This window comes from Gopherus flavomarginatus, chromosome 17 (assembly GCF_025201925.1).
Source record: "Gopherus flavomarginatus isolate rGopFla2 chromosome 17, rGopFla2.mat.asm, whole genome shotgun sequence".
Taxonomy (NCBI): domain Eukaryota; kingdom Metazoa; phylum Chordata; order Testudines; family Testudinidae; genus Gopherus; species Gopherus flavomarginatus.
In genome coordinates, this window is record NC_066633.1 from 18,638,128 (window position 1) to 18,659,807 (window position 21,680).

At 46.1% G+C, this 21,680-nt stretch overlaps 1 protein-coding gene across 11 annotated transcripts in view; it reads right to left on the reverse strand.

Moving 5' to 3' along the window:
• Window positions 1-21,680, reverse strand: part of CACNA1B (calcium voltage-gated channel subunit alpha1 B) — a 530,102-nt gene that overhangs the window by 168,892 nt on the left and 339,530 nt on the right. For all 11 annotated transcript variants that reach the window (XM_050926295.1, XM_050926292.1, XM_050926289.1 and 8 more), the window contains 3 exons: window positions 14,619-14,750; window positions 13,712-13,784; window positions 7,547-7,664 (listed from right to left, as the gene is read on the reverse strand). In XM_050926295.1, the coding sequence (XP_050782252.1) occupies window positions 7,547-7,664; window positions 13,712-13,784; window positions 14,619-14,750 (323 nt within the window). The remainder of the gene's footprint in view (window positions 1-7,546; window positions 7,665-13,711; window positions 13,785-14,618; window positions 14,751-21,680) is intronic.

Genomic DNA, 21,680 nt, shown 5'->3' on the forward strand with positions numbered 1-21,680 from the left:
ACTCCAGTGGGTGGTATTGAAGGGTGAACTGTCAGGCTGGAAGGAGGTCACTAGTGGAGTCCCTCAAGGATCGGTTTTGGGACCGATTTTATTTAACCTTTTTATTACTGACCTTGGCACAAAGAGCGGAAATGTGCTAATAAAGTTTGTGGATGACACAAAGTTGGGGGGTATTGCTAACACGGAGAAGGACAGGGATACTATTCAGGGAGATCTGGACCACCTTGTAAACTGGAGTAATAGTAATAGGATGAAATATAATAGTGAAAAGTGCAAGGTCATGCACTTAGGGATTAATAATAAGAATTTTAGATATATGTTGGGGACGCATCAGTTGGAAGCGACAGAGGAGGAGAAGGACCTTGGGGTATTGGTTGATAACAGGATGACTATGAGCCGCCAATGTGATACGGCTGTTAAAAAAGCAAATGCAATTTTGGGATGCATCTGGCGAGGTATTTCCAGCAAGGATCAGGAGGTGTTAGTACCGTTATATAAGGCACTGGTGAGACCCCATCTGGAATAGTGTGTGCAGTTCTGGTGTCCCATGTTCAAGAAGGATGAATTCAAACTGGAACAGGTCCAGAGACAGGCTACTAGGATGATCCGAGGAATGGAAAACCTGCTTTATGAAAGGAGACTCAAAGAGCTTGGCTTGTTTAGCCTGGCCAAAAGGCGGCTGTGGGGGGATATGCTTGCTCTATATAAATATTTCAAGGGGGTTAACGTTAGGGAGGGAGAGGAATTATTTAAGTTTAGTACTAATGTAGGCACGAGGACGAATGGGTACAAACTGGATATAAGGAAGTTTAGACTTGAAATTAGACGAAGGTTTTTAACCATTAGGGGAGTGAAGTTCTGGAACAGTCTTCTGAGGGAAGTAGTGGGGGCAAAAGACTTTTCTGGCTTTAAGACTAAGCTTGATAAGTATATGGAGGGGATGTTATGATAGGATAGTTTAATTTGGGCAATTGATCTTGGATTATCACCAGATAAGTCTGCTCAATGGTCTGCGGGGAGATGTTGGATAGGATGGGAACTGAGTTATTCCTTCTTGGGTGCTGGCTGGTGAGTCTTGCCCACATGCTCAGGGTTTAGCTGATCGCCATATTTGGGGTCGGGAAGGAATTTTCCTCCAGGGCGGATTGGCAAGGGCCCTGGAGGTTTTTCGCCTTCCCCTGCAGCGTGGGGCATGGGTCGCTTGCTGGTGGATTCTCTGCAGCTTGAGGTCTTCAAACCAATTTTGAGGATTTCAATAACTTGGTCCTGGGTTAGGGGTTGTTATAAAAGTGGATGGGTAGGGTTCTGTGGCCTGCCTTGTGCAGGAGGTCAGACTAGATGATCATATTGGTCCCTTCTGACCTATGAGTCTATGAGTCTAACTTGGCTGCACTGTTGAAGCAGGAGCTGGGGATACACCCACTCACCACATTTAAAATGAAACAGTTAAGTCTCCTGAAGAATCATCTCATTGACTCGCCCCAAAATTCTTAAGTCAGCTCTGTGCAGAGTGATGTGATCACAGACCATGGTGGGCAGGAATTTATGTATGCAGCAGGCGGGGTATCAGCAAAACATTGCTTTGGAAGCCCGCCTCCAATTGCTAACACAGGCTCTCTACTCGGAGCAGAATTTGGTCCATTTCTTTCCAAACGCCTTCTCCTAAGTAGTAATTCATCAACGGCTGGCGCTGAGAACCTGAAAATAAAGCCAATCCTTAAAGAGGAACCGCAGTGTCTTCTTTTGCTTTGCTACTGCACAGCCTCCCAGCTGGAGCACACGTTAGCGAAGAGAACCTGTTCCCAGAGCTGATCTGACATCAGTGATGCAAGTAAGAAAAATGAGAAGAGCCATGTACATTGAAAATGTGAAAATGCCCATGGGAAAGGGTGGTGGTAAACTAGTGTGTGCCTACTGAACAATCCAGGTTGGGAAAGAAGCGCTCTTTTCAAACGTCTAAGAGGGTATTGCAAATGACAGAGGCGGGAATGAAACAGTAAAATTATTGTTTAAAAAGTAATTAGCAGTGTCCCTTTAACTGATGGATTAGAAATAGAAGAGACATTATCTGTCATATCTAATCCACTATCTGGCCATTGCAGGATTGTTCCCTAAAGGATAATAGATATATTGTATCCTACCAATATTTCCCTTTTCTTTATGCCATTCTATTACTTCAGGTTATACCTACTTGTGCCGCCAACAGTTTAACATCTAGAAAAAATATTAAGGAGAGTTAGTTGGTTGGTTTTTGAAATATAAATGGAGTCTGCCATTTTCAGACATTTCTGATTATGTTGTACCTGACACAACATAAGCCATTTGAAAGTTATGGTTCACTTTTCTCTGATATATGAAAAGAATGCCCCCTGCATGCCACGAGCATTAAAAATGTATTTCAATGAAAGACAGAGGTGGCAGCGACCTCACTGAAATCCTTTTTGAAATATCAGCAGGAGTACCAGTGGGCTTACCTCTGCTATTCCCCGAGTGATCAAGGGAAAGAGACACTTTAAAAACAGAACAAAAAAATCCCCCACATCTGTTCTTCCTAATCTGTGCAGATTCTCATGAATGTTAATTGGAGATAAAGTCACATGGTTAGGGAGCAGAGTAATCCCAAATTTACTCTATCAAATTATACTGGTCTGAAATGCTTAGGAAGACCTCTTTCTACAGAGACAAAATAAGCTATACTCTGATGTCACTTACACTGGTGTAAATCTGGAGAACCTCCACTGAAGTCTTCTTCCAGATTTGCGACAGTGTACAGTATCTCACATCCGAACCTGGTTCAGGAACTTCATTGGGATGAATTAGCCCTGTTATAGTCAGTTCCTTAACATCATAAATACTTTTCAGTTGGCTTTCTTCTCCTCCTGTGTACTTCATTTATGCAAAAACTCCACAGTGGTGAACTCATTTTCACCTGCAGGATTCACAGAGAATTAATGAATCACTCTCGACATATCTTATTTATGTATGTATATAGTGCCCCGAGGATTTTTCTGTCTGCATTACAGGGTGTGTGGCACGTAGTTCAGGTTGCAGGCAACAGACATGAGAAGCAAAGTTTTGGTGGCTCTCTCCTGGATGAGCTTAGTGAGAATCCCAGAGGCACATTACAGAGCACTGAAATGAGCAATAATGAAAATGAGCGAATAATGAAAGCGACCTGAAGAAAAGGTCTGAGTAGCTCAAAAGCTTTGTCCCTTTCAGCAAAAGAAGTTGGTTCAATAAAAGATACTATAATAATAAATGGAGATATACCTATCTCATAGAACCGGAACAGACCCTGAAAGGTCATTGAGTCCAGCCCCCTGCCTTCACTAGCAAGACCAAGTACTGATTTTGCCTCAGACCCCTAAATGGTCCCCTCAAGAATTGAACTCACAACCCTGGGTTTAGCAGGCCAATGTGCAAACCACTAAGGCCTGGTCCACACTACGCAGTTAAACCGATTTTAACAGCGTTAAATCGATTTAACGCTGTACCCGTCCAAACTACAATGCATTTTATATTGATTTAAAGGGCTCTTTAAATCGATTTCTGTACTTCTCCCCAACGAGAGGAGTAACGCTAAAATCAATATTAACATATCGATTTAGGGTTAGTGTGGCCGCAAATCAAAGTTATTGTTACTGTTATTATTGGTTAGCTACCCACAGTGCAACGCTCCGGAAATCGATGCTAGCCTCGGACCATGGACGCACACCGCCGAATTAATGTGCCTAGTGTGGCCGCGTGCAATCGATTTAATAATATCTGTTTTATAAAACCGGTTTATGTTAATTCGAAATTACCCTGTAGTGTAGACGTACCCTGAGCTATCCCTCCCCCATCTTATGTCTCTAAAACAATGAAAGAGCTAGGCTATTAAAATGTCTTTAAAAATGTTCTCCCCAAGTGTAATTTTCAGCTGGAACTGTCTGCCAGTTAAAATGGAACTTGAAAGGGGTTCGTTCCACAGCATGAGATCCCTTTTATGTGCAAAATTCTCATGGTTGGGGATGCTCAGCCCATAAAGCTAGTTGAGCTGCTAATCATGTTCCAGAGTTAAAGATAATGACTATTATTTTAATCTAACCCTTTATCTCTAGTCTGTTCTCTGCCTCGAAAAAAAAATTTCATGGATTCAATGAAATCGATACAGAAGTGACAGTGCAAGAGATTTCAAAGTGTCTCTTTATGGCACCTGTTCTTGGCAGAGTACGGCAGGTAGGTGTGAGGATCTACCCAAGTTTCAGACACACATCAAGAGGAGTGTGGGTGGAAACACACAGAGAAGAGGCCCTCCTTGCATCCCTAACAAAGAGGAAGGTTGGATAGCTGGAGCATACAAAGAACATGATGTTGGCCCTGGAAGGTGTGTAGCATGGAAATGAAAATAAAACCAGCACAGGAAACAGTGTATCAACCAATGGGAAACCCTTTCCCCTTCTCCATTGCCATATGTCCCTGTAGCGGGGTAGTCACCCGCTCCGGCTCAGAAAGGGTTAAAGCCAGCCCTGGGAGAGGGCTGGGGCTGTGAGCTAAAGGCATTGTGATTGGGGAAGCAGTCACAGCTGAGCCACGCCCCAATCAGGCCACAGCTGGCCCTATAAAAGGCCAGTGAGCCAGGAGCTGGCAGTCTCTCTCTGGCCATAGAGAGAAGGACCTGGCTGCCTGGAAGCTGAGCAGGGTACCGAGAGTGGAGCAGGGCTGGGGGAAGGCTAGAGGAGCTGGGGAGTTCCAGCCAGGCAAACTCCCAGGCTGCAGGCCTTTGATGAAAGGCCAGGAAGGGCACTGGGGTTGCATGAGGGCAGCCCAAGGGTAGACAAAGGCAGCAGGTCCAAACCCTCCTCACCGATGATGAGTGGCAATTATACTTCAGTCCGCCCCAGTGAGTGCAGGCTAGATAGTGACTGGCTGTAGCCCAAGACTGAGGCAAGGTGGGGATAGGGGGCTGGAGGTTCCCTGGGGAGGGGAGACACAGATCTGTGACGGTACTGCCAAGGGGGCTGCACCCTGGCCTGAAAGGGGCACTGGGGTCCAGGAGGGACTCAGGACCAGCGGCAAGTGGGACACCAGCTTGCAGAGGGCACTCTGGAACTGGAAACACTAATTCCCAGGATGACCAGCAGGAGGCGCTGCAGGGGTGAGTCCCGCCCTGTGACAGTCCCTCACAGCAGTTCATAAAGGGCAGGGCTCTTCCTAAGCAGGTCAGGACAACATCTTTGGGACAGTCTGGAGAAAGTCTCTATGGCTTTTGTACCTCCCTAATTCTGGACTGCTCCAGGTACTGGAGTGGCTCCAGATGCATGTTAGGCGAGCCTCGGGGACTGCTCTAACCTCCAGCAGCCTTGTATAGCTGTCTATGGGCTACCCAGAGCACACAGCACTCTGTCCACTCCCCTGCCTGCCTTCGGCACACCTGTGCTGCGAACCATCTCACACAGCTCCTTTGCAGGGGGAGTTCCTCCCCCTTTTCACTGGCAGATTAGACTAAAAGGGGCTGGTGCAGGGAAGAGAATCTGTCTCTTGGTGGCTCTCAAATTGAACAGTACTCGTGAAAACTACACTCTGGCTCTGAATTGCCACTCCATTACACAAGTTTTATGCTGGTGAAACTAATGAATTCTGTGGAGTGACATCAGTGTATAGGAGCAGAGAACTACCAAGGGTGGAGGGGGGGGAAAAAGATAAAAATGGAATCCGTATCCTTTAAAAAAGCATTAGATCTCAGTCTCTTTATGGTTAAAAGCCAGCCTGTTTCTCCCAGTCGCTCTTTCAATCTGATAATATTTTCATCTCATTTTCAAATGCCAAGCCCTAAGGATCCAGAGCTCTTCCCTCCTCCCCTGTCCCCTCCCAATTTCAAAATCTTCTTATTTCCAGCACGGTCTCTGCACTGCCTGAGATGGATACCCTCGTGCAAAGACCGAGCCCATCTCCAAGTAGTAGATATTGCTGCTCAATGACAGGCTGAATTAGAACTGGGTAATTCCGAGGAGAGACTCTAATGTGACAAGTACAACTCAGATGCCATTTCATCTGCCATTCCTTATCATATTGCCTCACGCTGAATATGGAGAAATGTGCAAAATGAAAGGCTGGTATGCTGCTGTAAGTGTGCACTTACCTTGTTTTCTCACCTCTCCCCCAAAATGATTCTACATGGACTGTTTCAATACAGCTATTCTCTCCCGCCACCTGCCCTTTAATACACATTCCCAAACAAACATCTTTTTTGACCTGGAGCAAAGGCTGCTAAGCCTAAAGAGGCTCTCTCAGGTAGGAGGGGGCTGTTAAGGCTCCTCTGCCCTGCGATAGGACCTTTCATCCAAAGACCCTGAAGCGCTTCACAAAGGTGAACATTATTATCCCTATTTTACAGGTGGAGAAACAAACTGAGAGACAGGGAGATCAGGAGTAGTTTACACTCAAACATTCACCAAATAACTAAGGCCGTGTGTCTACATACAGCGCTGCAGCTGTCTCGGTACACTTTCACCGCTGCAGCATGTGTGGTGAACACGCTCTATGCACCGAACAGTACAATATGTGTAAGCTAGATGTGTTGTTTGTTGAATCAGGGCTGAAAAGTACACTTTTAACTGGCTTTTAGTAAAGAATTTTTCACCCCCATAATTCATTACTAAGTATGCAATCACTTTATCAGAGCATATAAGAGTGGTGCTAAAATCACAAGGTCTAAAGAGAAATCTACTCAATATGGTATGAGTGTGGTGACTTGGTATCTAATAAATATTTTCTGGAGTATTCTTGAGATTAGAATTTGCTAAAAGTAGCAGGCATCAATGTCTACTAACAAATTCATACATGATCATATAATTTTACACTGAATAATTAAAAGACTCAGTGTGTTAGAGCAATCGGCTGTGGCATGCATGACGGTGCATTTTATTGAATCCTGATCCTGCAATCCTTACTCAGGCAAAACTCCTACTGATTTATGCGACTGGCATAAGCTATGCTGGCACAAGAAGCTCTCCCGTCGGCATAGAGCTGAGCACACGAGTGCTTATGCTGGTGTCACTTCTGTCACCCAGAGGGTGGAATAGTCACATCCCTGAGTGACATCAGTTTTGCCGGCCTAGGCTGTAGTGTGGACCTAGTCTACATTGGATTTCATTTCAGTGCAAGTATGTGTGTGGACACACTTCTCGCTAAAAGGTTCTATTTGGATTTATCTTAAATTATTTTCTCCCTGGCCTAAATTCATTCAGTATAGGACTTTCTCAATTTGAAGTAAGTGTCCACACACAGACTGCTGTGAAATACCAAAAAGTATGAATTAAAACCAATTTAGTGTTTGGAGCAAGTCTGTGCAGAGGGAAGCCCTAAGTGACTTACATAAGGTCACCCAGTAAGCTGGTGGCAGTCTGAATAGCACCGAAGCGTCCTGCCTCCCAGACTTGGGTTTCAACCACTACACTGCATGGCCTTCTAGCACTTCAGGAGGCTGGAGCATCCTGAATGCTGATTTGCTAGTGAGAGATGGCATGTCATACCATGGACAATTCATACTGAAGTGCAAGGATACAGTTACCAAACAAAGTCAGGACGATGAAGTAAATGGAAGAGAACATTCCTGAGTGGACACCACCTTGTGATACTATCCCATGATACATCACTGCATTCCAGTCTTCGCCAGTCAGTATCTGGGTAGTTAAATATGAGAGAGGGAGAGAGGAAGATGAGCAAAGGATTGGAGTGTTTAAGCATCATTTTATATAAGCATCATCTGATAAGAAGGCCTCTGCAAAGGGGTGTGCCAGAAACCCGTCCAACACCTTCAGATTATTTAGCCTTCTTTTGCCCATAAGAATTTCTAGAAGCTCTTTCTGAAGATCAACTGCAACCCTGTCTACCAACATGGCTACAACGTCACTTACATATCTATCTAAAACTGGCAGTCGCTTGCATTTTTTCTGCCTCCCTTAAGAGGATAGGGAGAGAGTCCTTCTGAGAAATCCAGTCAATTACATTACTCAACATACATTGTTTAAACTATTTTGGTTTAGATAAAACCAAAGTAGTATAGTGATTATTGCGAGGTACAGCAGCGAAAATAGGTATTAACCACTAGACTCTATAAAATTCCTTCCAGCCAGCTGGGGATGGTTTGAGGCAGGATTTATGGACCCACAGATCCAAAGCTTGGGCTGGGAGGAGGCCCTTGGACTCAACAACCCATGAGAGGGCCCTGTAATCAGAGACATTTGTGGTCTGCCATGAGGGCTGAGGAGTACTTGGGACCACTGGCAGCAGGAGGCCAGAAGCAGCACTTAATAGCTGCTCCTTAGTCCTATTCCTGCCTCAAAACTCCTTCCCTCAGCGGACTCTGGGGCTGCCTGTTTTCTGCTGCCTGGCAGTACCAGCACTGTGAGGTTGACGGCTGGACACAGAGCGAAGACTGCCAGCATGCAGAAGCGGTAGCAGCCCTACTCCCATATGCCCTTGTCAGGCCAGCCCAGTGGAATCTTCAGTTTCCTTCTATTAACCAGTCATGCATAGGGGCCAAGATTTCCACAGCTCCACCTATGATGTTTCCCATGGATGGGAGAGTGTCACTGACTTCACTCCATACGGGGGCAGGAGAAGAGCCTGCCTCTGGTAGGGGGGAACACTACCAGCTGCCTATGGGGCAAAGGCAGATAGAAGCAGATGTCTCCTGATGCAGGAGGTACCCTGGCTGTGGGTTGTGTCTGGGGTAACTGGAAGAGGTTTGAAGTTGGGGGTACTAGGCAGGGGATACCTGGGCAGTGTGCCATGGGACAGGTGGGGGGTTTCTGAGTGGTATCTGGTGGGTGCTGGGGGACAGGTGGGGGAGCTGAGGGGAGCTAGCTGGCAGGTGTTGGAGCAGCTAGAAGGATGCTGAGGAGGTACCAGGGTGCAGCTGGAGGAAGTGGATGTGCTGGCAATGGAAGGGAGGCAGAGCCCAGCAGTGAATCTCTCACCTTCTTTTTCAACCAGCCATTTCTCTCACCTCGGCTCCTTGCTTTGCCCTGGCAGAGTGACAACAGGCTGAGCAGCAAGAGGGGTGGGCAGAGAGGCCATCTGGATTTTTGCTCAGTAATCACCACCCAGCAGCCTCGAGGAGCAACCGCCAAACCTGCTTCCTACCCACCTGCCCCATTCTCCATCTGTCCCCTCTTCTACCCACTCTTCTCCCTCGCCAGCAGCATGGCACCAGGCTACCAGCCACAGCTACTTCCTCCTCCTGGCTGCTCCATGCAGCTTGGCTCCAGCCGGGGAGCAGTGAGAGCGGAGGGAAAGAGGCAGCTAAGCTACAATTTTCCCTCAAAGCAGCCCTAGTGACCTGGAGGAGAGAAAGCTGGGGAATCCCTGTTGCCTCCCTACTAGATCCTACAGGGCTACAGGCAGGTGCAATGTGGCTGAGGCAGACATGAGCGTCACAGGAGACACTGGACACTCGGTAGCCCCACCATCTTGGTTTGTCAGTAACAGCAGGTGCAACGCCGTCCGACCCTGGTCCGTCGACGGACGGAATCAAACCAGGGACCTCTGGAGCTTAGTGCATGAGCCTCTACCACATGAGCTAAAAGCCAACTGGCTGTTAGCTAAGGCTGTAGAGCAGATTCGTTTTTTCTCTCTCTCTGCCACTAGACAGGACAGCGCACCACGCCAGAAGGTGTGCGGGTTACAAAGGAGTCTGGTCGGCACCTGCTGCTCCCTGCCGCCTTTGACCTCAAGGCACCACAGACAGCCAAACATTGCAGACAGCAACCACCAGGCCAGAGAAGCACAAAACTGAACACAGAATCTAAATGGAGAACATAATCAGGAGGAGGAGGAACCTTGGCTTCATAGGAGAGGGACTGTGACTTCCTATGTACTTGTACAGGGCACAACACAATGGGACCCGGATCCTGATCGAGGACTTTGGATGCTGACACAATAACAATAAATAATACATGAATAATATCTAAACAAACAGTGATTAATGAATTTGTCCCAGCCTTTGATAAGCATCACAGCTCCTAGGTGCTCATTCCACATCAAAACTTTCACTCTTCTGAGCCTCTGCCCTCCTCGTTTTTCAACAACTTTCTTTGTGTTTTCAGTGCTCTGAAATTTGTGCACCTAGTGTTCTGGTTGCCAAATATGGGGGATTTTAATGACAGCACTTCTTAGTGCATTAGGAAATGTTTTTCTGGAATTCAGTACTCCAGCCCACTAACAGAAAGTTTGAATGGTCTGTATTTAGTAAGAAAATAAAACATGATGTATTGTTAGCAAACAAGACCCACGTGTGCATGATATACTAGAAAGAATTTCAAATTTCAGACTGCCCACCAGCTACTTACCTTGGGAAAGGCTCTGGCTGAAATACAATGATGTTTCTTATGGCAGACTAGCAAATATAGTGCAGTGTGTATATCCTAATGACCACTTAGGGACAGAGATTCTGGTCTCAGTTATACCAGTGTAAATCTGAAGTAACTCCAGTCAATGGATTTACTCTGGAGTTACATCAGAATAACTTGAGTATCTGACTCTGGCCATTGGTCTCTCAGCACTAGTGCTGGATGAGTTCTGAAAAACAGGATTCACAAACACTTGATCAAATAATTCCCATGAATTTGCATCTGCTTTCATTTTGCTTTCCAGGACCATTCATGTGAGTGAATTTGGTTCACAAGAATGTTCACGGAAAGAGGAGCTGGGGAAACAGGCATATGCATGAAAAATCAGGATGGAAGTGTTTAGGGGTCAACTGGAAAAAGCAAGGTTGCCAGTTTTGTTATTCCTGGAGGTTTCATCACATGACAATTGGAGGATCCAGAACAATCCTGGAGGGTTGGCAACCCCACTGGAAAGCTATTTGTGGCTTTTCAAGTCATCCAGACAGGAAGCAGAAATATCATGTGACTTAGGAAGCCAATCACAGATTGCATAGCAAATCACAACTAGTGAATACTCACGCCAAGAGCTGTGGGAAATGATCTGTGAGTAGCTCACACTATTTGCCAGATCATTTGAAATATGGAAAAAAGTTGCAAATGTCAAAGTTTGTTTTATGGAACTTTTGCAGAAAGATCAATGGGCAAAATATACCGGATTGTCTGTGGTGATTAGTTTGTCCGGCACTGCTCAGTAGTGAATGCAAAGGTTTGGCTGAACAGCCATCAGATGATAGAATAAGAATAGCTTTTAAAATCTGCTCCATAACGATACTGGACTGACTAGTGCATGTTAGTGATGCCAAAGACTGGGATGCCAATTCAGGAAGGCACTGAAGTGCGTACTTAAGGTGCTGTCCTGAATGGGGATGCTTTCTGAACCCGGACCTGAATGAATTTAAACTCAGCCTCAGACACACATGCAATGCAACTCAGCTAGAGTGGCCAAAAGCAGAAAGTCACTGAAGTCAGTACTTAGAGAGCTCAGCCACTGAACAAAACATCCCTCAGCAGAGCCAAAGTTCAATAGCATCCTGTCTCCAACATTCCACATCCCCTCAGGCACCCGTCAATGGCCTACCTCTTACCAGCTAGCAACTTGTAATTATTTAAGTGGCAACCCTCAAGTAGTGCTGCATGGACAGCTAACTGAGGTCTTTCTGGTTTATAAACAGTCTCTGTGTCTATGGTTGTTGTAAACATTTCTTGCTGAGCCAATTGCTGGAGTACAGAGATGCAGCAATTTGCTACAATGCCCCAGGTCACATGGTAGAAGACTGTGACTCAAACACTCCTGCTGGGATTTAAAGGGCAGGCTGAGTTCAGAGGAAGAGCTGAAGGGACTAGAGTGGCTCCTACAGCAGACTGGAAATCAAGGAAAGGATCAGGAAGGGAGCGCTTGCTGTGCCAGCGAGGTGAAAGACCTGGCTGGGGATACCTGCTCTGTGGGCTGCAGCAGAAGCTCTCTGAGGCCTTAGGAGGGACCAGGGGCAGGGACAGGAGGTTGTTTACCTGTTTCGACTGATGTTGATCTATATTTGTGTCTGAGCAATAAATGCTTTGCTGGGAAAAAGGGACTGAAAAACTGACACTGGTCGGAGTGTCATCGGCTACATCTACACTTGGGATACGTCTATGCCAGCTGGAAATTGTGTCCCCGGGTCCAAGTATAGATGTAGCCATAGATGCACTGGCCAGTGAGTTGGCCCACTGGCTTGTATGAGAGTAGGGAAACTGAGGCAGGGCAGGTCTAACGCTGGGTTTGGGGAGCCCTTATTACGGCATTCTGAATGGTTGTGTGTGGGGTGGGGGGAAACATGACAGCAAATTACTTGATCAGAATGAACAGGGTAGCAGAAGCTGGCTTCAAAATTTCACTGAGTTTATCTTGTGTTGCCATTTTACACTCGCTTTTACATAAATTTTAGAAGTGATCCGCAAAGACTCACTCTCATCCCACAGAAGCCCTATTGCCCAGTGTCTTTATCATGTGAGCGGAAAGCAAGTACTATAAAATTTCCCAACGGGTAACAATTGGCTTAAACCAAACCACCACCAGAGCCTGGAGATTTTCATATCTAGAGCTAGGCTTCTCAGCTCAGTCCCATCGGTCACAATACCTTTGTTCCTCTATGGGATCTCGCCTTGGAAGAGCCTCAAAGCGCTTTGCAAATATGAGCACAGTAAGCCTTGCAACATCTCAGCAAGCTGAGTAATAGAACCCCCCACCTTCACATCTGGGGGAATTGAGGGCCATAGCAGAGCAGCTTACCCAAGGTTATTCACTGAAACTGTGGCCGATCTGTGAATAAAACCCAGGTCTCATTCTGTTTTAACCACAAGACTCCTTTGGAGGACTGTGAACTGGAATGTCCCATCCAGCCATCACTCAACTTTGGGGAAATTTGGGTCTGGATCCAAATTTGAACTTCTCAGATTAAGCCCATCTCCAGCAAAAATGGATACGCAAAGAACAGAGTGGTAAAGGATGTTCATGGGTCTCCCAACGGCAAGTGAGAGTTCACTTGCTGTTTCAAACAGAACGGGGCGCATCACTCCCATTTCTCTAACTAAGCAAGTGATTCTGTAATAATGTCAGGCATGGAGCAGCTGCAGAATCAGGCTCTTAAAACCTGAGCTGCAGCTCTCCCAGATCATCACATCATGTTGGCTAAGGTTGATGACTCTTTCCTGGCTCCCCCACTGATTTTAATTCTTATCCAATCTCATCCCACAACCTTGGTAGTGCAAAATGCTATATTATTTCCTTATTGCCTCAGGCCCTTCTCCAGCAACTCTCCCCATGAACGTATGGCAACTGCAGGAGGAAATGGAAGTGGGTCATTGTGTGCTCATTTGCTACATTATGCTATTATAGATGCTGTGCAGAGGACAACACACGAGAAGTCTCATTGCAGTGTAAGGTACTGTGGAGGTGACCTCGTGAAGAACGCTGGAGGGCCTCCTCCAGCCCTTGGATTATGCTTGCTTTGTGCAAAGTGACCGTCCACTTTCCCCATAGAAGAATTCTGTTTGCCTGAATTTCAAAGAGCCCCTCAGCATTTATTTTATGGATCATTTCACTGGTAAATGTGTGCATTATAATCCCACAGCACATTGTGAGCAGTTCTTCTCTAATAAACAGTAGGCTATGAGCAAACAAAAATTACTTTCTCCTTTCCTAAATTCCAGATAGCTTGAGGAACATCTCCTCCATCGGGAACCGAAAGATGTCTAAACGTTCCTTTCTAGTGCACACCCAATGCAGGAGGAAGCTTTACCTGGAACACAGTGAGGATGGCAGCAGGGAATGTATCGAAGTTTGTGGTTGGTGTTTCATCTTGGAAATTAAACCTAAGCAGGAAATAAAAAATTAAAATTAAAACAGTGCAGGAAAAAAATGTCTACGTTCTCATAATTCTCTATCACCAGAGTTAGAAGACAACATTTGCTCCACATAGAGATAACCTGGTCAGTTTCAGGAAGGGAGCTCTTCCGCCAACAAAATGAGGGGCAGTGGCTTTGTCAGCGGGAGAGTGTCTCCCGCTGAGAAAGTGCTGTCCACACCAATGTTTTTCATCAGCAAAACTTTTGTCGGTCCAGGGTGTGTTTTTACCGCCAACAGAGCAGTGCAGACATGACCCAAGAGAGGAGCATTTAGCAGAACTGTTAAGAAAATGGGATTTTCGTCTCACTGGAAATTCCAACATTTTGAAATTAAATTTCCATCCCTAAATGGGAATGGAAAAATCAAAACATTGAAAAATGTTGTGGAACAAATAATTCCAAAAGTTTTAAATCCAAAATAGCCAACTGAAAATAAACTAAATGAAACTATGAATGGACATTTCAACATCAAATGTCATTTTGTTTAGATTTTTTTTAAAGAACAAAATGACAAAATTATCTTTAAATGAAACAAATGCTCTTCGTTTCTTTCAAAATGTCAATTTGCAACAAAAATGCTTGTTTTGACATTTCACTTTGCAAAACTGAAATTATTCATAGAAACTGGCATTGTCCCATTAAAAAAAATATCTCAGGTTTGATAAAACTATGTTTCGGTAAGAAAATTTTCCACATGAAAGCATTTAAAACAGATTTGCAAATCATCTGAGCCATCCAGTCCCCATCAGCCTTTTGCCTTCCTCAGGGACTGCTTTGATATGAGCAACACACTACACTTACTGTCCTCCAAAGAGCTGCATTCCCAGCAGAGCAAACACCACAATGAACAGGAAGAGCAGGAAGAGCAAACTGATGATGGATTTCATGGAGTTCAGCAAGGAGACCACCAGATTCCTTAAAGAGTTCCAGTATCTAGGTTGTAAATCAAAGCAACCAACCATTAGTGTCACGGGGAGAGGGGGGCCATTTCCGGAAGACATTAAAACGATCTAGCTCTTTAAAAGAGACCTGATGATGAGTGTTCTATGGGACACAGTCCAAGTTGAACAGTCTCCTTCAATTCATCTGGGCCAAACTCTCCACTGATGTAATGCCAGCAGAACAATGTGGTCCACTTGAGTCGATCAGATAGCAAAATAACACGTAGAATCAGAGAAGTCAGAGATGGAAAACACCTCTCTAGTCATCCTGCGCAAACGCCTGCCTGTGGAGAATAGTCCCCTACTATGAATTCTGCAGTGCTTTGTCCAATCTAACTTTAAATGCTCTAAATAATGCAGCATTCCTTAGCTCATCCTCTCTGCAGTATAGGTCTGTTCCCTACAGTATATAATCCCATGCATTTTCCTTTCCATTACTACACATACCAACAGGAGCTCCAGCAGCCTTTTTGGCACCCTAGGCAGCGGAAGATCCCACCTCCAAAATGGTGCCCCCGACAGAGGTGGCGGATGTTCGGCCACCACAGTCGCCGCCCCCCGAATGTCAGCACCCTAGGCGACCGCCTAGGTAACCTAATGGGTTGCACTGGCCCTGCATACCAACCATTGGGGATGCCAAGAATGAGGATTTACTGATAATGCCAAGGCCAGAATGAATTGGCGGAGATGTGAACTTCTCATTTTGGTAAGACTTGAGCCAGGACTGAATGGTTCATTTCCATAGGAGCCTGATTCCCCCCACCATGTTGTTTGGGAAGCTATTTAAACATGAACTTTCAACTGTTTCATGCCTGGTTTCCACAGACAGACCTCAAAAAAATCATCTCACATTCAGGCATTTAAACTGAAACGGGCTTTTAGGCATAGAATGTGAGCAATCAAGGGAGATTTGGCCATCTGATTTAGCAGGCAGCCATGATTAAAAATTAACCTCACTGCATCAAAACCCTAAATTGTGCAAATGGTGGACAAGAACTCAAGGAAGGGAACCTAACTCAGCTCATGACCTCCACACAGCAGGTTCCACCTGGCCAGAAACTGCTGTTCAGTCTGCTCTTATCCCAATCCAGGTCATCCTAGATTTATTCCATCCCGTCATTATGGGCACATATATACACCCACACACGAAGCTGGAAGAGGCAGGCTAAATAAAGGAGGTCCTGAGAGGGAGTACAGAAATGGCACTCTCTGTTCAGTTTATTATCCTGCTGAGAACAAGCAGAGAACGTTTATATTAGGAAAACTAATGAATCAGAAAATGCAGATAGCGCTATTAAAGCTGAGGATCTCTTTAATAATCTTCACTTAGACAGACAAGCCTGAGAAACAACAGGGTTAGAGCACACAATGGTAGATAGGGATTTAAACCTTTATACATTCTGTTATCTAGGTTTACAATGTAAACCTAGGTCTGTGGGACCTGTGCTTGTGGACATGGAGTTTCCAAGCCCATGCTGGAGCATCTATATTGCATTGCAAATCCAGGTTTACCAGAGCTGTGCTAACATGTCCATACAGCACTATTCAGACCTTCTTATTCAGGTTTGTGGTTTGATTTGCATCCACACTGCAAAATGACAGGTCTTGGACCCCGAGGCTTAGTGGGACTCAGGCTCTGACCTAAGCAGGGTTCTAAAACCTGGGTACTGAGCGCTTGCTGACCTGAGTCTGACTGATTTTAGACACAACAAATCCTACACCTTGGCAGGGAGTTAGACTATATGACCCTTGTGGCCCCTTCTGACCCTGTGGTTCTATGATTGTTGTGTGGGCAGAAGAGGGACTTGGCCTCAAACCTGAGTCACAGCCCAGGCTTAGTGTGCAGTGTAGACATTCCCTTCAAGTTTTTCTGATCACTTTGGGATAGCAAGCAGGAATTTTTCCAGTTCTTTCTCTCTCCTTTTTCTCCAGTTACTTCTATCACTTCCTCTTGACAGACCAGGAAGCTACCACACAGAGCCTGGGCTCCTGATGGTAGTCCTGCTCCACAGTTTCCACCGGGGCTGGCACCCTTCTTCCACACCCTTAACCTGAAATTCTTACTGCAGAACAGTTGTTGTAGGATGTGGAAGAAGGGTGCCAGATGATTTGTCTGTTTCCCCCTCCACAACTCCATAAGACAGCTTACAGAGGAAGCTGGCTTTCATACAGGCTCCTAATTATTCTACTGCTACCCACTCCTCCTTCACTTTTCTCTGTTCCGCTTTTCCAGTTTTTTCCTAGAACACCATTCCCTTCTCCACCATCTACCAGCAAGCAGAGCTGGGTGAATAACTGATTTTCTGGTGTGCTGTCTGTTCTGATATTTTTTAATTGTTTCGGCCTGTCCCAAACCCAGAATTGTTCAAATCTTTCAGCAAACCAAAAAGTAATGTTGTTTCAGGTTGACAAACATTTCATTTAGATTTCAGACACTAACTTTAAAAAAATTAATAAAATTGAAGGAAATTTCTCAAAAGCCATTTTGAATTCATAAATTCATAGAATCTAAGGCCAGAAGGGACCATTGTGATCATCTAGTCTGACCTCCTGCATAACACAGGCTAGGGAACTTCCTCAAAATAATTCCTAGAGCAGATCTTTTAGAAAAACATACAGTCCTGATTTAAAAATTGTCAGCAATGGAGAATCCACCATAACCCCTGGTAAATTGTTCCCATGGTTAATTACTCTCACTGGTAAAAATTTAAGCCTTATTTCAGTCTGAATTTATCTAGCTTCTACTTCCAGCCATTAGCTCATGTTATAACTTTCTTTGCTAGATTAAGATTATTAACTATATGGGCCTACTACCGGAGTGGGTGCATGAGATTCTGTGGCAATGTGCAAGAGATCAGAGATGATCATGATGGTCCCTTCTGGCCTTTAAGTCTTTGAGTCTGTTTGTTCCCCATGTAGGAATTTAAAGACTTATCAAATCACTCCTTAACCTTCTCTTTGTTAAGCTGAGTCTATCAGTGTAAGGCATGTTTTCTAAACCCTTAATCATTCTCATGGCTCTTCTTTGAACCCTATCCAATTTATCAACATATTTCTTGAACTGTGGACACCAGAACTGGACATACTATTCCAGCAGCAGTCACACCAGTGCCAAACACAGAGCTAAAATAACCTCTCTGCTCCTACTCGAGATTCCCCCATTTATGCCATCCTGCCTGGCCCTTGAGCTCCCGGCCGGGGAGGCTAGCCCCTGTCCCCTTCCCTGCTGTTCTCCCTCCCCCACAGCCTCAGCTAGCCGCGCCGCCAGCACTCTGGGCAGCGGGGCTGCGAGCGCATGCTGGGCAGCACAGTGGTGTGGCTGGCTCCGGCTGGGCGGCGCGGCTGCCAGATATGCTGCTCTGAGTGGCATGGTAAGGGGGCGGGGAGCAGGGGGATTAGATAAGGAGCAAGGGGTCCCTAGGGCAGTCAGGGGACAGGGAGCAGAGGGCAGTTGGATGGGGCGGAGGTTCTGGGGCGGGGGGTAGTCAGGGGACGGGGAACAGGGTGTGTTGGATAGGTATGGGAGTCCTGGGGTCCTGTTAAGGGGCGGGGGTGTGGATAGGGATCGGGGCAATCAGGACAGGGAGCAGAGGGGGTTAGATAGAGGGTGAGGTCCTGGGGGGATGGTTAGAGGCGGGGGATCCTGGGAGGGGACTAGGAGCAGAGGAGGTTGGATGGGTTGGGGGTTGTGAGAGATGCAGTCAGGGGGTGGGAAGTGGGAGGGGGCAGATAGGGGGTGGGAGCCAGCTAGTTTGGTGAGGCACAGTCTTCCTTACCCAGCCCTCCATACAGTTTTGGAACCCCGATGCGGCCCTCAGGCCAAAAAGTTTGCCCACCCCTGGCTCAGACCCTAAAAAGAGGATAAATTGCTCTGATGGAGAGACAAGGGTTTTTGTGACCACAGACCAGGACAGAAAGTTCTCCAAGGGAATTTTCCCTGCCTCATGCTGGTATTTCTCAGTTAACATGATTGGGCAGCAAACACACAGGTCAGGTGGCTAGATTATCCAGTCGCTGGGCATACCCGAGTCATTTCAGCACCCATCTAGGACTGATGACAGGCCCCAGAGCTGTAACAAGGAGTTAAATTTCTACAGTTGCCAGCTCCCATTACATCTTGACAAGGAGGAAATTATGTTGAGCTATTTTCTCCTTGTCTTCCTCTCTCTGAATTTCAGTGCCTCTTGGGCTGCATTCTCACTCACGGTAGTGATGTGCCATCCTGCTGTGACCTTTTCACCCAGCTGCAATTTAACTTCCTAACCGTCATGTCGCTCTGCTTTTTACAATCTTCCCGGCTTGTGCTGAAGGAAGAAAAAGCCTCCAAATCAAAAGGCGTAATACCCCCAATTATTCAGAGCAGGATGGTGTGCCCCTGCCTTCCGCTGAACAGATTAGAGGCAAAAATCCAAGGGTAGGATGCTTCAGGGAAACATTGCAGTGAAAGCCAGGCAAAAAGGAAGGAATTAGCACAGGGTGAGGCTGTAATGAGAACCAGACAGCAGCAACGCAGCATTTGGAACTCTTGCTTTGCTAACTTTCTCAACTAGCTCATAGTCAAATGTACGGTGCTGGTTTGATTGAGCACTTTCCTGGAGCTTGCTGCCCCGTCAGGATATTTCTTTTCTGCTGAGAACCTCACCCTTCCCAGAAAGTGTCAACATTTGGATTTCCTCGGACACTTACAAGTGAAAGTTGGAGCCACAGAACGATCAACATTTAAAAAGCCAGATAACTCTAAGGGTGTATCTACACAGCAAAGAAAGGTGTGTTCCTAACTCGGGTTAGCTAACAGGTTGAAATAGCAGCAAAGAAATAGCAACTCAGTATGGCGCGTCATTCCATATTCTTTATGAAAATATGCCTGAGATATACTCTATGCAAGATGGCTCCTGTGAGATATCATTGGAAAGGTTATGATTTACTGAATGCCATTATCCTATTTGTGTGTATGTATCATTTCTGTATCTGAAATTAGGAACATTGACTATGTGTCTGTATTTCAACTATGCTACTTTGGGTGGCACCCACTGCCAGCACTTCAGGTACAACAACAGGAAACCAGACAGGGCGGATGGCCCATCAACAAGGACAATGGACTGTGAAAGAGCCTAGTCTTCCCGTGAATCTGTGGGTCATCTCGTGAAGGACAAGGGCCCTACAGAGTCAGGTGGTCTTGTCACCTAATACTAAAGCATTACCTGGGACTTCTTGTAACTTTTCACTGTAAGGGAAGGGGGGGTCAAACTAGGAAGCAACGGATTCCCACTTTATGCAAATCCTATTTAAGGGTGGGAAGTGAGGTAATCCAGGTCGTGAATTCTCCCCTGCTACCCCACCCAAGATGACTGCTGGAAACAACTAAGGCTATGTCTACACTTGCAGAGTTTTTGCGCTGTTAAGTTTCATCGGTGACAATGAACCGGTGACAGAAAAGTGCTGGTTTGTGTTCTCACTTAATTCCTCAGGCGTCAGGGAACGTTTACACTAGCAGCACTTCCATTGCCGATGAGAGCAGCACTGCAGGGCAGCAGTCCCATGGTGCAACTCTCTGCATAGGTCTGGGGGGGGGGTGCACGGGAGGCATTCTGGGTTTCTTCTCAGTGCCCCGTGCTGCACTGCTTCATGTTCCAGCAGCCACATTACTTCCTTGGTTCTTTCGTGGCATTTTTTTTAACCCCCCTGCCACATCTACAAGCGAAGGGAAAGTGAGTTTCAAACTTCCCAGGGCTTACAGGGGGAGTGGGGGACATCTGTTTACCTGGCGTCAGAGCAGCGGAGATGCTGGCCAGAGTGGTCACTTTTGGAACTGTGGAATATCCTCCGAAGGCCAAAAGGTGTTTACACTAGTGGAACGTATCTTCACTTTCACAACAGCGCAAAAAAACAGCAGTAAGAACTGTACCGCTCTCGTGAAGGTGATTTTCTTTTTGCAGTGAAACTCCTGAGTGTCACCGCAAAAAGCCATTAACAAGTGTAGATGCCCCCACAGTTTTCGCGCAAAAGAGAGAGATTTTGTATTTTAAATGACATAGACATAGTCTAAGACTGAACAGGGGGAAAGAACTGGGCCAAGGCTGGAAGGGCGTCTGGCCTGTGAATAAGGTTATTAGAACCACATTTAGGGTGAGAACTCACATGTAACCAGTTTCTTTAGTGCATTAAGCTTAGTTTGTGGGCTCTGTTTTATTTTCTTAGTAATCAGCCTTGTTCTGTCTGCTACGTCCTTAACTACTTAAAATACACCTGTAATAGTTAATAAATGTATTTCTGGGTTATAATATAATGCAGTTTATGCAATTTATAACTGGGGGGAGGGGCGAGAAGTGTGCACATCCCTCTTCCACATTGAGGGAGGAGGTGAATTTCAGAATCTCTCTTTGAGTCTGCACTCCAAGGGAGGATGTGGTGCTGGAGCAAGTCCCTGAAACTGAGTCTTCCCAGAGCTGATCTGCAGCTGGGTGTGGCCCTGCCTATGGGTGCGTTAGAGGAGGTTTTAAGAGCCTGGCACGGCAAGACAGGTTAAAGGGGGCCCAGGATGGCAGAACAGGTAGACTCAGTGGAACTGCAGCACATTAGGTGACTTCTCAAAGGGTCCAATCCATCACACTCAGCTTTTAACTCGGGTTAGCAGCTCGACTTCAACTCTGCAGGGATACGACTACACTGCAGCCGGGAGGCAGCTTTGTCGGATAGACAGACTTGTGGTAGAGAGGGGCTCATGCTCGAGTGCTGAGAATAGCTGTGTGGATGTTGCAGCATCAGGGAAGGCTCAGGAGAACCACCTGAGCTTGTCCCGGGGGTAGATGGGGCTTGAGCTCAGGTGGCTTGTCTGAACCTCTGCCGTTGCTGCAACGTCCACACAGCTACTTTCAGCATATTAGTGCAAGCCCCACCACTACAAGTCTGTCTACCTGAGCTT